The following is a 13,842-nucleotide window of genomic DNA, read 5'->3' as shown; positions in this document are numbered from 1 at the left end:
GTGTTTGTCTGTTTTTCCTAAATTGGAATAGACGGATTGGAAAATGGTGTACTGGGATGCAACTAAGTACTATTGCGGTTCAGTATTCTTTTTGGAAAAAAAATATGTACCTGTTCTCCATTATTTGGTGTTTTTGTGCTCAGGTCCCAACCGCATCCAAGATTTAAAAAAATAAAATAAAAATACGTTGGCGCCAACTTGTGGCACACCGGGCAATTACGTTTCACTTGTGGGAAGGTGTCTTGTCTCAGAAATCTTTTTGCTGCCGTCTTATGGCTTCTTTAAGTAATTACAAACCTTTTTTGGGTGGAATTAAATTTCAATTTGTATTTACCTATGTATGGATGTACCATACTGCCTTGTATCGTCAGGCGTTTTGAGCTGAAAAAAACGACCATGTATATAAGGCGTTTTGGGCCGAGAAAAACGACTATGTATAGTTAGGCGTTGTGGGCCGAAAAAAACCCGACCATGAATCATGTAAGGCGTTTTGGGACGAAAAAAACGACCATGTATCGTAAGGCGTTTTGGGACGAAAGAAACGACCTTGTATAGTAAGGCGTTTTGGCCCCCCCCCCCCCCCCCCCAAATGTACCTGTCCTCCGTTATTTGTTGTTTTTGTGCTCAGGTCCCAACCGCGTCTAAGATTTAAAAAAAGAAAAATATACTTTGGCGCCATCTTGTGGCATACCAGGCAATTACGTTTCACTTGTGGGAAGGTGTCTTGTCTCAGAAATCTTTTTGCTGCTGTCTTGTGGCTTCTTTAAGTAATTACAAACCTTTTTTGGGTGGAATTAAATTACAATTTGTATTTACCATGTATGTATGTACCATGTATAGTAAGGCGTTTTGGGCCGAAAAAAAACAACCATGTATAATAAGGCATTTTTTGCCGAAAAACCCCCAACTTGGGCCGAAAAAAAAAACGACCATGTACAGTATATATAGTAAGGCGTTTTTTTACAGCCCAAAAAAAACGACCATGTACACTAAGGCGTTTTGGGCTGAAAAAAACAACCATGTATAGTAAGGCGTTTTGGGCCAAAAAACCAACCACCGGTATGTATAGTAAGGCGTTTTTGGGTTGGTATTGGCAAGGGGTTTTGGGCCGAAAAAGAACGACCATGGATAGTTAGGCGTTTTGGGTCGAAAAAAACGACCATGTATAGCAAGGCGTTTTGGGACAAAAAAACAACCATGTATAGCAAGGCGTTTTGGGACAAAAAAACAACCATGTATAGCAAGGCGATTTGGGACAAAAAAAAAAAAAAAAACGACCATGGCAAGGCGTTTTGGGCTGAAAAAAACGACCAAGGAAAGTAAGGCGTTTTGGGCCGAAAAAAAAGACCATGTATAGTAAGGCGCTTTGGAACGAAAAAAATGACCATGTATGGTAAGGCGTTTTGGGCGGTAAAAAACAACCACGTATAGCAAGGCGTGTTTCGCAGAAAAAAAAAAAGACCATATATAGTAAGGCGTTGTTGGCCGAAAAAAACGACCATATATAGTAAGGCATTTTTGGCCCAAAAAACCCCCCGACTGTGTATGGTAAGGCGTTTTGGGACGAAAAAAACGACCATGTATATAAGGCGTTTTGAGCAGAAAAAAACAACCATGTATGTAGTAAGGCGTTTTGGGCCGAAAAAAACGACCATGTATAATAAGGCGTTTTTAGCCGAAAAAAACGACCATGTATAGGAAGGCGTTTTTGGCCGAAAAAAACAACCATGTATAGAAAGGCGTTTTTGGCCCAAAAAAACGACCATGTAGAGTCAGGCCTTTTTGGACGAAAAAAACGACCATGTATAGTAAGGCATTTTTGGACGAAATTTTAGCCGAAAAAAACGACCATGTATAGTAAGGCGTTTTTAGCCAGCCGAAAAAAAACGACCATGTATTGCAAGGCGTTTTTGGACGAAAAAAACGACCATGTACAGTGAGGCATTTTTGCCCCAAAAAAAGACCATGTATTGCAAGGCATTTTTGGCCGAAAAAACGACCATGTATACATACAATAAGGCGTTTTTGGCCAAAACAAATGACCATGTATAGTCAGGCCTTTTTGGACGAAAAAAAACGACCATGTATAGTAAGGCATTTTTGGACGAAATTTTTAGCCGAAAAAAACGACCATGTATAGTAAGGCGTTTTTAGCCAGCCGAAAAAAACGACCATGTATATATAGTAAGGCATTTTTGAACCAAAAAAGCAACCATGTATAGTAAGGCGTTTTTGGACGAAAAAAAACGACCATGTATAGTCAGGCATTTTTGAACGAAATTTTTAGCTGAAAAAAACGACCATGTATACGAAGGCGTTTTTAGCTGAAAAAAACGACCATGTATAGTAAGGCATTTTTAGCCGAAAAAAACAACCATGTATAGTAAGGTGTTTTTGGACGAAATTTTTAGTGGAAAAAAACGACCATGTATAATAAGGCATTTTTGGACAAAATTTTTAGCCGAAAAAAACGACCATGTATACGAAGGCGTTTTTAGCCGAAAAAAAAACGACCATGTATAGTAAGGCATTTTTAGCCGAAAAAAACAACCATGTATAGTAAGGTGTTTTGGGCCAAAAAACCAACTACCGGTATGTATAGTAAGGCGTTTTTGGCCGAAAAAAATGACCATGTACAGTGAGGCATTTTTGCCCAAAAAAAAGACCATGTATTGCAAGGCATTTTTGGCCGAAAAAACGACCATGTATACTAAGGCGTTTTTGGCCCAAAAAAAAAGACCATGTATTGCAAGGCGTTTTTAGCTGAAAAAATGACGGTGTTTTGGGCCGAAAAAACCAACCTTGTATCGTTAGGCGTTTTGGGATGAAAAAAACGACCATGCATAGGAAGGCACTTTTTGCCGAAAAAACCCCAACTCGGGCCGAAAAAAAACGACCATGTACAGTATATATAGTAAGGCGTTTTTTACAGCCCAAAAAAAACGACCATGTACTAGGCGTTTTAGGCCAAAAAACCAACTATGTATAGTAAGGCGTTTTTGGCCCAAAAAAATGACCATGTATTGCAAGGCGTTTTGGGACGAAAAAAAACGACCATGTACAGCAAGGCATTTTGGACTGAAAAAAACGACCATGTATAGTAAGGCATTTTTGGCCCAAAAAAATGACCATGTACAGTATAGTAAGGCGTTTTGGGATGAAAGAAACGACCATGTATAGTCAGGCGTTTTGGGCCCCAAAAAAAAAAATGTAGCTGTCCTCTATTATTTAGTGTTTTTGTGCTCAGGCCCCAACCGCGTCTAAGATTTAAAAAAAGAAAAAGAAAAAAATACTTTGGCGTCATCTTGTGGCATACCAGGCAATTACGTTTCACTTGTTGGAAGGTGTCTTGTCTCAGAAATCTTTTTGCTGCTGTCTTGTGGCTTCTCTAAGTAATTACAAACCTTTTTTGGGTGGAATTAAATTACAATTTGTATTTACCATCTATGTATGTACCATGTATAGTAAGGCGTTTTGGGCCGAAAAAAAACAACCATGCATAGTAAGGCATTTTTTGCCGAAAACCCCCCAACTCGGGCCGAAAAAAACCGACCATGTACAGTATACAGTATATGGTAAGGCGTTTTTTTACAGCCCAAAAAAAACGACCATGTACACTAAGGCGTTTTGGGCCAAAAAACCAACTATGTATAGTAAGGCGTTTTTGGCCCAAAAAAATTACCATGTATTGCAAGGCGTTTTTGGCCGAAAAAAACGGCCATGTATAGCAAGGCGTTTTGGGCTGAAAAAAACTACCATGGAAAGTAATGCGTTTTGGACTGGAAAAAAACGACCATGTATAGTAAGGTGTTTTGGGACGGAAAAAACGACCATGTATAGTAAGGCGTTTTGGGCCCAAAAAAAAAAAACCCATGTACCTGTCCTCCGTTATTTGGTGTTTTTGTGCTTCGGTCCCAACCGCGGCTAAGATTTAAAAAAAGAAAAAGAAAAAGATACTTCGGCGCCATCTTGTGGCATACCAGGCAATTACGTTTCACTTGTGGGAAGGTGTCTTGTCTCAGAAATCTTTTTGCTGCTGTCTTGTGGCTTCTTTAAGTAATTACAAACCTTTTTTGGGTGGAATTAAATTACAATTTGTATTTCTTTATTATTTTTAATAATACAATTATACACTACCTTTATTTGTGAGGTTTAGTGAGGAGTTCCTCCATGCATGACAAAGCAACATGAATTGAGAAAGGTAAAGTCCACCGCGATTGATTGTGAGATCTTGGGGCCCCATAAGGTGGAAAAACAGGAACCGCAGTGCCATGGAGCATGTATCTGTAGATATCTATAGGTATATATCTACATATATATGTATATCTATATATCGATATTTATCTCTCCAAACACAAGCAGGATGAGCTTTTAACACCAAATGCAGTGTTCAAACATTGAAGTGAGGACCCATTACGTTGCTGTGATTGTGGATCTTTCTAACTTTATTACAATAATTATGAGACTTTCTTTGTGTCAGGTAGAAACAACTTTGGCACGGACAATACGATACAAAAATAGAACAGATACAATTCCACTTGCATTCACACACAGAAATTAAAGGGATAAATTAGTAAGAGACAGTGTGACCCCTCTCGCCAGCAGTAACAGAATGCCTTGAAACAGAATACCGCTGAAGAAAACTAATTGTGTTTCAAGAGTTACAAAAATACTAGAATGGCTTTTTTCTCCAAACAGCCAAGTTAGAGATGGTCATGAATGAAGGGATCACGTTGATCAGGCAGAAGTGCAGTTTAACATCTTTGGATGAGCATGTCAGAAAGCGATCGGGCCGTTTGTGCCACGGCAGACGACACGACATCTCTGTTCAGGCAGTGCAGTAATGGGACAGTGAGGGAGCAAAGCGGTTCGTCCGACGGGCGTCTCCTCACTCGCGAGGATCCGGGACCACCAGCGCATCTGCGAGAAGGCCCGGTCGGAGACACTCGATGGGGCAGTGAATATTCTGGAAGGATATGGAAGTGCTGAGCAAAATTGTAACAAAGAACTCAAGGACATGAAGTCCCTGACCACATAATTCGGGACGCAATATTGCTACTACCACAACTCATGACATAAAAGTTAAGTCGTGCAATTTTTTTTTAATGTTAATGATAGTACGAGTAGCACACAACTGTAACGTCACTAGTTGTTATATAATAGAATGCAGATGTGAACGAGTGCACAGGTTAGCCTCACAGTGTGCAAAGACATCAAATCATAGTGGAAATTTTTTTACTAGTTTGAGTCAGTAGTAACTCACATCGTCTACATTGTCCCAAGGTGTCAGTGTGCGCGCAAAGAGGATAAGAAAATGGATGGCCACACATGTTTTTGGAAATCTGCGCGGGCACGAGTAGAATGTGCAACCTCACACCAAACGGCCAGAGCCGGAAACCAACCCTGCATCTCTGCAGTGCAACGCCGACACAAAAACCATTCGACTACCAGGCAGGGAATAAGTGCTCTAAATTGTTCCTCGTGTGAGTGTGAGCGCGAATAGTTGCTTGGGGAAGAGGATCATAAAATTGGATAGCCATGCATGTTTTTGAGAACACACAGGAAAGCTGGAGTGGGAATCGAACCTCACACCCCCACAGTGATACATCTACGCACTAACCATTGGACTACCACGAACACTTTACATTGTCCAGAGGTGTGAGTGTGAGCCCGAATAGTGCGGGAGAGGATCAGAAAATGCATTGTCACACACATTTTTGAGAGCACAGAGGAAGAACGGAGCTGGATTCGAGACATGCACCTCAACAGGACAACGTCGACGCACGAACAACCATTGGACTACCAGGTAGGTCATGAAGACTTTACACTGACCCTATATAAGACAGTTTTTTGGAATGAGAGCGTATAGATAGTAAGGGTTTTATTTGTAAAGTATTTTTTGAAGTATAGGTAGGCATTTTTCACAACAAAAAACAGACCATTTATTGGAAGGTGTTTTTTACAGCCCAAAAAAAAAACATGTACAGCAAGGGGTTTTGGGCCAAAAAAGAACGACCATGGATAGTTAGGCGTTTTGGGCCGAAAAAAACGACCATGTATATATAGTAAGCCGTTTTGGAACAAAAAAACAAGCATGTATAGCAAGGCGTTTTGGGACAAAAAAAAAAAAAAAAAAACGACCATGGACAGCAAGGCGTTTTGGGCTGAAAAAAACGACCAAAGAAAGTAAGGCGTTTTGGGCCGAAAAAAATGACCATGTATAGTAAGGCCTTTTTGGACGAAAAAAAACGACCATGTATAGTAAGGCGTTTTTGACCGAAAAAAATGTCCATTTTATAGTAAAGTGTTTTTAGCCGAAAAAACCGACCATGTATATATAGTAAGGCGTTTTTAGCTGAAAAAAACAACCATGTACTGTATAGTAAGGCGTTTTTGGCCGAAAAAAACGACCATGTATAGGAAGGCGTTTTTAGCCGAAAAAAAACGACCATGTATAGTGTAAGGCGTTTTTGGGCAAAATTTTTAGCCGAAAAAAAACGACCATGTATAGTGTAAGGCGTTTTTAGCCGAAAAAAACCCCAACCATGTACAGAAAGGCGTTTTTGGCCCAAAAAACGACCATGTATAGTAAGGCCTTTTTGGACGAAAAAAACGACCATGTATAGTAAGGCCTTTTTAGCCGAAAAAAACGACCATGTATAGTAAGGCGTTTTTAGCCGAAAAAAATGACCATGTATATATAGTAAGGCATTTTTGGACGAAAAAAACAACCATGCATAGTTAGGCGTTTTTAGCCGAAAAAAAACGACCATGTATAGTCAGGCATTTTTGGACGAAATTTTTAGCCGAAAAAAACGACCATGTATAGTAAGGCGTTTTTAGCCAAAAAAAACAACCATGTATATAGTAAGGCGTTTTTGGACGAAGTTTTTAAAGGAAAAAAACGACCATGTATAGTAAGGCATTTTTGGACAAAATTTTTAGTCGAAAAAAACGACCATGTATAGTAAGGCGTTTTTAGCCGAAAAAAACAACCATGTATAGTAAGCCGTTTTTAGCCGAAAAAAAAGACCATGTATAGTAAGGCCTTTTTGGACACAGTTTTTAGCGGAAAAAAACTACCATGTATAGTAAGGCGTTTTTAGCCGAAAAAAATGACCATGTATAGTAAGGCCTTTTTGGACGAAAAAAACCCGACCATGTATAGTAAGGCGTTTTTGACCGAAAAAAATGACCATTTTATAGTAAGGCGTTTTTAGCCGAAAAAAACAACCATGTACTGTATAGTAAGGCGTTTTTGGCCGAAAAAAATGACCATGTATAGGAAGGCGTTTTTAGCCGAAAAAAAACAACCATGTATAGTCAGGCATTTGTGGACGAAATTTTTAGCCGAAAAAAACGACCATGTATATAGTAAGGCGTTTTTTGCTAAAAAAAAACGACCATGTATAGTGAGGCCTTTTTGGACGAAAAAACGACCAAGTATAGTAAGGTATTTTTGGACGAAATTTTTAGCCGAAAAAAACGACCATGTATAGTAAGAAGTTTTTAGCCGAAAAAAAGACGACCATGTATATATAGTAAGGCATTTTTGGACGAAAAAAGGGACCATGTATAGTAAGGCGTTTTTGGACGAAAAAAACGAACATGTATAGTAAGGCGTTTTTAGCCGAAAAAAACGACCATGTATAGGAAGGCGTTTTTAGCCGAAAAAAACGACCATGTATAGGAAGGCGTTTTTGGCCGAAAAAAAACGACCATGTCTAGGAAGGCAATTTGGGCCGAAAAAAAACGACCATGTATAGTCAGGCGTTTTTGGCCGAAAAAAAATCGACCATGTATAGTAAGGCGTTTTGGGCCGAAAAAAACGACCATGTAAAGTAAGGCCTTTTTGGACGAAAAAACGACCAAGTATAGTAAGGTATTTTTGGACGAAATTTTTAGCCGAAAAAAACGACCATGTATAGTAAGAAGTTTTTAGCCGAAAAAAAGACGACCATGTATATATAGTAAGGCATTTTTGGACGAAAAAAGGGACCATGTATAGTAAGGCGTTTTTGGACGAAAAAAACGAACATGTATAGTAAGGCGTTTTTAGCCGAAAAAAACGACCATGTATAGGAAGGCGTTTTTAGCCGAAAAAAACGACCATGTATAGGAAGGCGTTTTTGGCCGAAAAAAAACGACCATGTCTAGGAAGGCAATTTGGGCCGAAAAAAAACGACCATGTATAGTCAGGCGTTTTTGGCCGAAAAAAAATCGACCATGTATAGTAAGGCGTTTTGGGCCGAAAAAAACGACCATGTAAAGTAAAGCGTTTTTGGCCGAAAAAAAAACGACCATGTCTAGGAAGGCAATTTGGGCCGAAAAAAAACAACCATGTATAGTAAGGCGTTTTGGGCAGAAAAAAAATGACCATGTATAGTAAGGCGTTTTGGGCCGAAAAAAACGACCATATCTAGTAAGGCGTTGCTGGCCGAAAAAAACGACCATATATAGTCAGGCATTTTTGGCTGAAAAAAACAACCATGTATAAAGGCATTTTTGGCCGAAAAAAACAACCATGTATACTGTATATAGGAAGGTGTTTTTGGCCAAAAAACCCCCGACCATTTATAGTAAGCAGTTTTTAGCCAAAAAAAACAACCGTTCATAGTAAGGTGTTTTGTGAATTGTTCCTTGGTGTGAGTGTGAGCATGAATCATTGTGTGGAGAAGAGGATCAGAAAATGGATGGCCACGCACATTTGTGAGAGGGCACAGGAGGGTCGGAGCTGGATTTGAACCCTGCACCTCTGCAGCGCAACGCCAACGCAGTCACCATTCGACTACCAGGACCAACCTGTAGTTGTCCTACTAGAACGCCCACGTTGCCCTACTAAGTGCAGAAACGGTCTACAGTTGTGGAAGGTAGTAATGGGGGGAAAAATGCAACTAATAAAACACTATCGTTGTATTAGTGCACTGAATTACCTTACTAGTGAGAACAAAGAGTGTACTAGTTCACGGAGCTTAAATTGGATCTGAAGCATATTGAATTAATGCTAAAACGTATTGCTTACCTGTCTGCGCAACGTATCTGTTCCATATTGAACAGGCTGCAGCACGCCAGCGTCGGAGGCCGGTCTGCGGCAGTTCTCGCATTGCCAGCCCTGTTCAAATTAAAGAGAAACAATCATGCCTTGGACTTGAACGTGCGTGTGCCGTCCCGCGTGATTAAAAAAATGCCGCCGGATGGTACCCGCTGTCCGCCATAGCATGTGCAGGTACAGATGGCGCCCAGGTACTCTTTCTGCCACTGGTTGCCCACTTGGAATGTTTTTCCTTCATCGTAGCACACGGATTCATCTGCAAACCAAAATTCATGTTCACATGGAGTGCAGTGGCATCTTGGTGCCAACAAACTTAAAAAAAAAAAAAAGGATATGACATCCAGTAATCAAGCCTGATTACTGTATACTGTATATGTGTATATATATATATATATATATATATATATATATATATATATATATATATCAAGCCTTGCTGTGAATCGTGAAAAGCCACATGTGAGTGATGTCCCCCAAACGGTTTGTAATTGCCTATAGATGCCACAATATGGTGGGAAAGCACTACTTTTCTATGAAAGTGGGCAATGGCCTGTCTCAATGAAACTCCTCCTCTCACTTCAGCGTAGTTCCTTGACAACAAGATGCCACCAGAAGGTGGCAAAGTATTTTTTTCCGATCAGACGGGGCAATGGTTTGTACTTTTGTGTATTTAATGAATGTGTATATGAGATTCATGTTTTGAATAGAACTATGGTAATTGCTTGCAAATGCAGAAGTTCGTGGCAAAGCGCTATTTCTATCTAAATGAAGCTGAACTCACTTCATCATGGCTCCTTGGAACCGAAATGGTGCCGAAGCACTACTTTTGTCTAAATTGAGCTCCTGAACTCACTTCAACGTAGTTCCCCGGCACCAAGATGTCACAAGATTGTGCCAAAGCAATACTTTAATATTAGATAAGGTTTTGGCCGCAGCACAAATATGCAGGTCACATTGTAATTTATGACTTGACAACCCCATTTGGAGAACTACAAATGAAGGTGTCAAAGGCTTACGTGGTTCACACTTGAACTCTCCTTTGCCGTTGCCCAGACAGGTGCAGCTCATCAGGTGATTGTTCTCTGCCTGCCGGTCCCACTTGTCCCCGACGCGGTAGTTTTGCCCGTTGTCATGGCACCATTCTTAATGGACCACATCAGAAAAGAGCCAAGTAAAATACACTACAGTACTTGTCTTCCAAAACAGTCTGACAAAGTTAGGCATAGTCAGCTTGCGTGTGAAATTTCAGGATGAACTAAAACTACACTGTAGTTAACCAAACAGGACCTTCTCTACACTCTCTTTTTCCCTAAATTTTTGCGAGAAGCGCATTTTTGTCATATGAAGGTTGTCACATACTGGAGGAGTCACATCTGAAGTGGCCCCTTCCGAGACCCAGACATGTGCACCACAGCTTGAAGCCGGTCTCGGACATGCGTTCCCACTGAGTGCCGACATCGTGGTAGGTTGCTGTGAGCGTGTCGTAGCAGCTGTCGTCTGTGGGAGGAGCTCCCTCTTGGACTGGCAGTAAGGAAGATGAGAAAGTCACGATCACAGTAAAATAAAGGCCATTGTGTGACATGGTGTACTTTACGAAACCTGCAGTAATGGCATCATTAAACAGATTATAAGGAATTAAATTGTTTTTGCCATAGTTTTTACTTCAGTTCGATGGAACGTGCTGCTCCTTGGTCCCCTATGAGCAGTATAATACAGACATACGGATATACAAGGACATAGTCAAAATGTCTCAGTAAGCCGCAGCAATACTAGTCATTTAGAGGATATATAATTTATGCATGCGAGTGTTGTTACAGTATATTGTCTATCAACATGTTGCTCCACCATTTGTGTTCAAATGTATGTTGCTTAAATGGTTATAACAGCGACACGATGCTATTCTTTAGCCTGTCGATGGTCTTTTGCATTGATTGTTCAAAAAAAGCTAAACGGACATTACTGACGTATCGCTAATGGCTGCTTTCAGGGCGTGTATCTCAGAAAACTCGTAAGTTGAGTCATTCGGATCTCGAGGGCAGGTCTCAACTAGTACCACAGTTTTTTCTCAGTGGTAACATGTAGTTGTCCTACTAGTATGCCAAAGTTGTTCTACTAATGAGAACAAAGAGTGTACCAGTACATCAGGGAGATGGAGGAAATGCTCAAATGGCTTTCTGTAGGAGCATGCTCAAGGTGGTTGGGGGCTCACTTGTGTTTGCAGCGGTGACAACCTGCTCGAGGACCTTGTGTTTGAGCGCTCCCTTCAGAGCCTCCACCAGCACGTTGTAGTCGGCTCCAGGGGTGAGGCCGACCAGTGTGGCAGTGGTGGCCGTGCCTGGCAGCCGCACCTGGACAGATGCATCGAAAAATGAAATGGCACGAATGCATGGGAAAATTGCAAGGACAGCACATGCTTATGGAAAATGTTTTGAGCATTTATTTGATATCATTGAAATCCATTTGAAGTTGTGTGATATTTCAGTGCACTCGTGACATGATTGGGTCTTCCCAGAAACATATTTTCCACTACGAGTGCCACTGTTGGCGTACTCGTACACCTTTAAGATGCATATTGAACAAATGCTTCAACGACTGGTATCCTTGATAGGCACCTTAAGACCCGTTTAGTAGTACACTCCTAAGTTGTCCTCACTGGGAGGACAACTTTAGCGTACTCATCGGACCGTAGGTCATTAGTATTGCTCGTAGTGCACAGATGTCAACTCGTACACAATTTTGCCTCAAGAGTAACATAGTTGTCCTACTACTGTAGTATACTAGAGCTGACCAACTAGTGTACCAAAATGTCATACAGCAATCGAAAAAATGCTAACCCTTTCATGCACCCTGTAACTTGATAACACGATAAGCTGTCCACTGTAGTAACCCCTGTCCCTGAGAGGGTTCATAAGAAGACACATTTGTTCTCCGAGTGCATCCTAGTCCTTCCAGTAGTGTGCACTGAAATGAAATGTCTCACCATAACAAAGAGATCAAAACATATTATACTCCAAAATGTTTTACACTGGCTCCCAGTCAGCTGTAGAATAGATTTTAAAATACTGCTACTGGTCTATACATCACTGAATGGATTAGGTCTTGGGCACATTCAAGAAATGTTTGGGGAATACAATGAAAACTCAGTCTGGTTCTGCACTATGCAGTCTCGGGTCAATGAGGGCAGCCCAGTATTCAAAGCAAACACGGTGCATCAACATTTAGCTGTTATGCTGCATGCAAATGGCATAAGCTGCCAATGGAACTGACGTTAGCGCCAAGTGTAAATGCTTTTGAATCTGTATGAAAAATTATGTTTTTTTGGGTTGCATACCTACAACTAAAAGAATTCCTATCATCAATTTCTTCCTAAATCGTGTTCTTGTGCGGTACGTAATTTTGGCAAATTTCTCTACTTTGGTTTTAAATGTCTTAATTTTTCTGTTGAAACGCGTGACATAACAACAGCTGCCTTGCCTTGCCAAAGAGTCTACTAGTCCATGGACCTCAAGCTGCGTATCAAGAATATTGCTTGAATACTCAAACTGCTTTCCATTTGCGCTCTTACCTGGAACATTTTCTCATCCAAATGTGTTACCGGATTGCAGGAGACCAAGTACGCATTGCTCTGACTGTACGGCTTCCAGGAAATGGGGGTCCTCGTTTGAGCCTCCTGCGGGAGACCTGTCTCATTTGCAAATATGGTGCCATAGGGCACATTGAGCTTCACGTAGGGCTTGCGCCGGCCATTGGCGTCGGGAAGGGGCACGAAGACCAGGGGCTCTTGAACATGCCCGTACGGGGTCTGCGGGGTGGCCCGGTTGTTGTTGTTGAACTCGGTGTACTCCACATGCTGGCTCTGACCACCGAGGCCGTCCTGGCCATTGTTGCCCACCAGCTGGACTCTGTTGTCCAAGTTTGTTTCAGGCAAGTCCAGCCTATCAGTGACATCTCCGGGGCGGTGGGGTTGTGGCACAGGGAGCAAGGAATCTGGTTCTGGTGAAGGAGACAAGGTTCTAACTATGAACAGTGATTCTCAAAGTGTGATTCTATGTGTACCACAGAATTAATTGTTCAAATTGTGCTGAATCGTGCCGTGTCGTAAACATTTTTCTTTAATCCACAACAGTATATTTGGTAAGTACAGTTCAGTGGCAGCAGTGGGTGGATGGATGGATGGATGGACGGATGAATAGAGTGATCACTTTGTTTATGATCTTTGAAAGGCCTTGAAAAAGCTGTTGGAACGTATTTAGAAGCTAAAACTGCCATCGTAATGACAAGAACTCTCCTACCAGTACAGTATGACAATGACAATTTGAAAGATGAAAAAAGTTAAAAACACTCACGAGTCCTGATTCTGCCCACAAGCGGAGTGCTTCTCTGTGTGTTCTGGATGGCAACAATCTTGATGATATACTCAGTGTCCGGTTTCAGGCCTGCTCATAGAAGCACAGCAAGATGGATTCGGTGTTAAGGTTTGTGTTGTCCCCCCCCCCCCCCCCCCCTTCATTTACGACATAAGGTTTTTAACAGACATCAATTCTGGTCATTAGTATAAAATATGCACTCTATTTTAGTTTCTATCACTTGAAATTGCAGTTTGTTTGCACCGTGTGCAGGTTGAAAAACAACCTATTTTTAAAATCGATTCTTAGTACTCTACTGCCAAACATCAAAAAATATTAGACAGTAAACAACAGACTATTGATACATTTAAAGAGCTGACATTGTAAATCACACCAACAAAATCAGACAAAAAAACCCTACTTGGAATTTTTTTTACATTTGAA

General features: G+C 41.0%; 1 protein-coding gene across 2 annotated transcripts in view; it reads right to left on the bottom strand.

Moving 5' to 3' along the window:
• Positions 1-4,418: 4,418 nt before the first annotated feature.
• The window catches only part of fn1b (fibronectin 1b), a 41,779-nt gene continuing 32,355 nt past the window's right edge, over positions 4,419-13,842 (bottom strand). For both annotated transcript variants that reach the window (XM_086106685.1, XM_086106684.1), the window contains 8 exons: positions 13,399-13,488; positions 12,618-13,045; positions 11,262-11,400; positions 10,412-10,573; positions 10,069-10,194; positions 9,202-9,308; positions 9,023-9,112; positions 4,419-4,966 (listed from right to left, as the gene is read on the bottom strand). In XM_086106685.1, coding sequence (XP_085962811.1) covers positions 4,889-4,966; positions 9,023-9,112; positions 9,202-9,308; positions 10,069-10,194; positions 10,412-10,573; positions 11,262-11,400; positions 12,618-13,045; positions 13,399-13,488 — 1,220 coding nt within the window. In that variant the 3' untranslated portion in view covers positions 4,419-4,888. The remainder of the gene's footprint in view (positions 4,967-9,022; positions 9,113-9,201; positions 9,309-10,068; positions 10,195-10,411; positions 10,574-11,261; positions 11,401-12,617; positions 13,046-13,398; positions 13,489-13,842) is intronic.

Source organism: Hippocampus guttulatus, chromosome 3 (assembly GCF_054856545.1).
Source record: "Hippocampus guttulatus isolate MCC_2025c chromosome 3, RoL_Hgut_1.0, whole genome shotgun sequence".
NCBI classification, from domain to species: Eukaryota; Metazoa; Chordata; class Actinopteri; order Syngnathiformes; family Syngnathidae; genus Hippocampus; species Hippocampus guttulatus.
The sequence above is the reverse complement of the archived record's forward strand: the minus strand, read 5'-3'. Positions and strand labels throughout refer to the sequence as shown.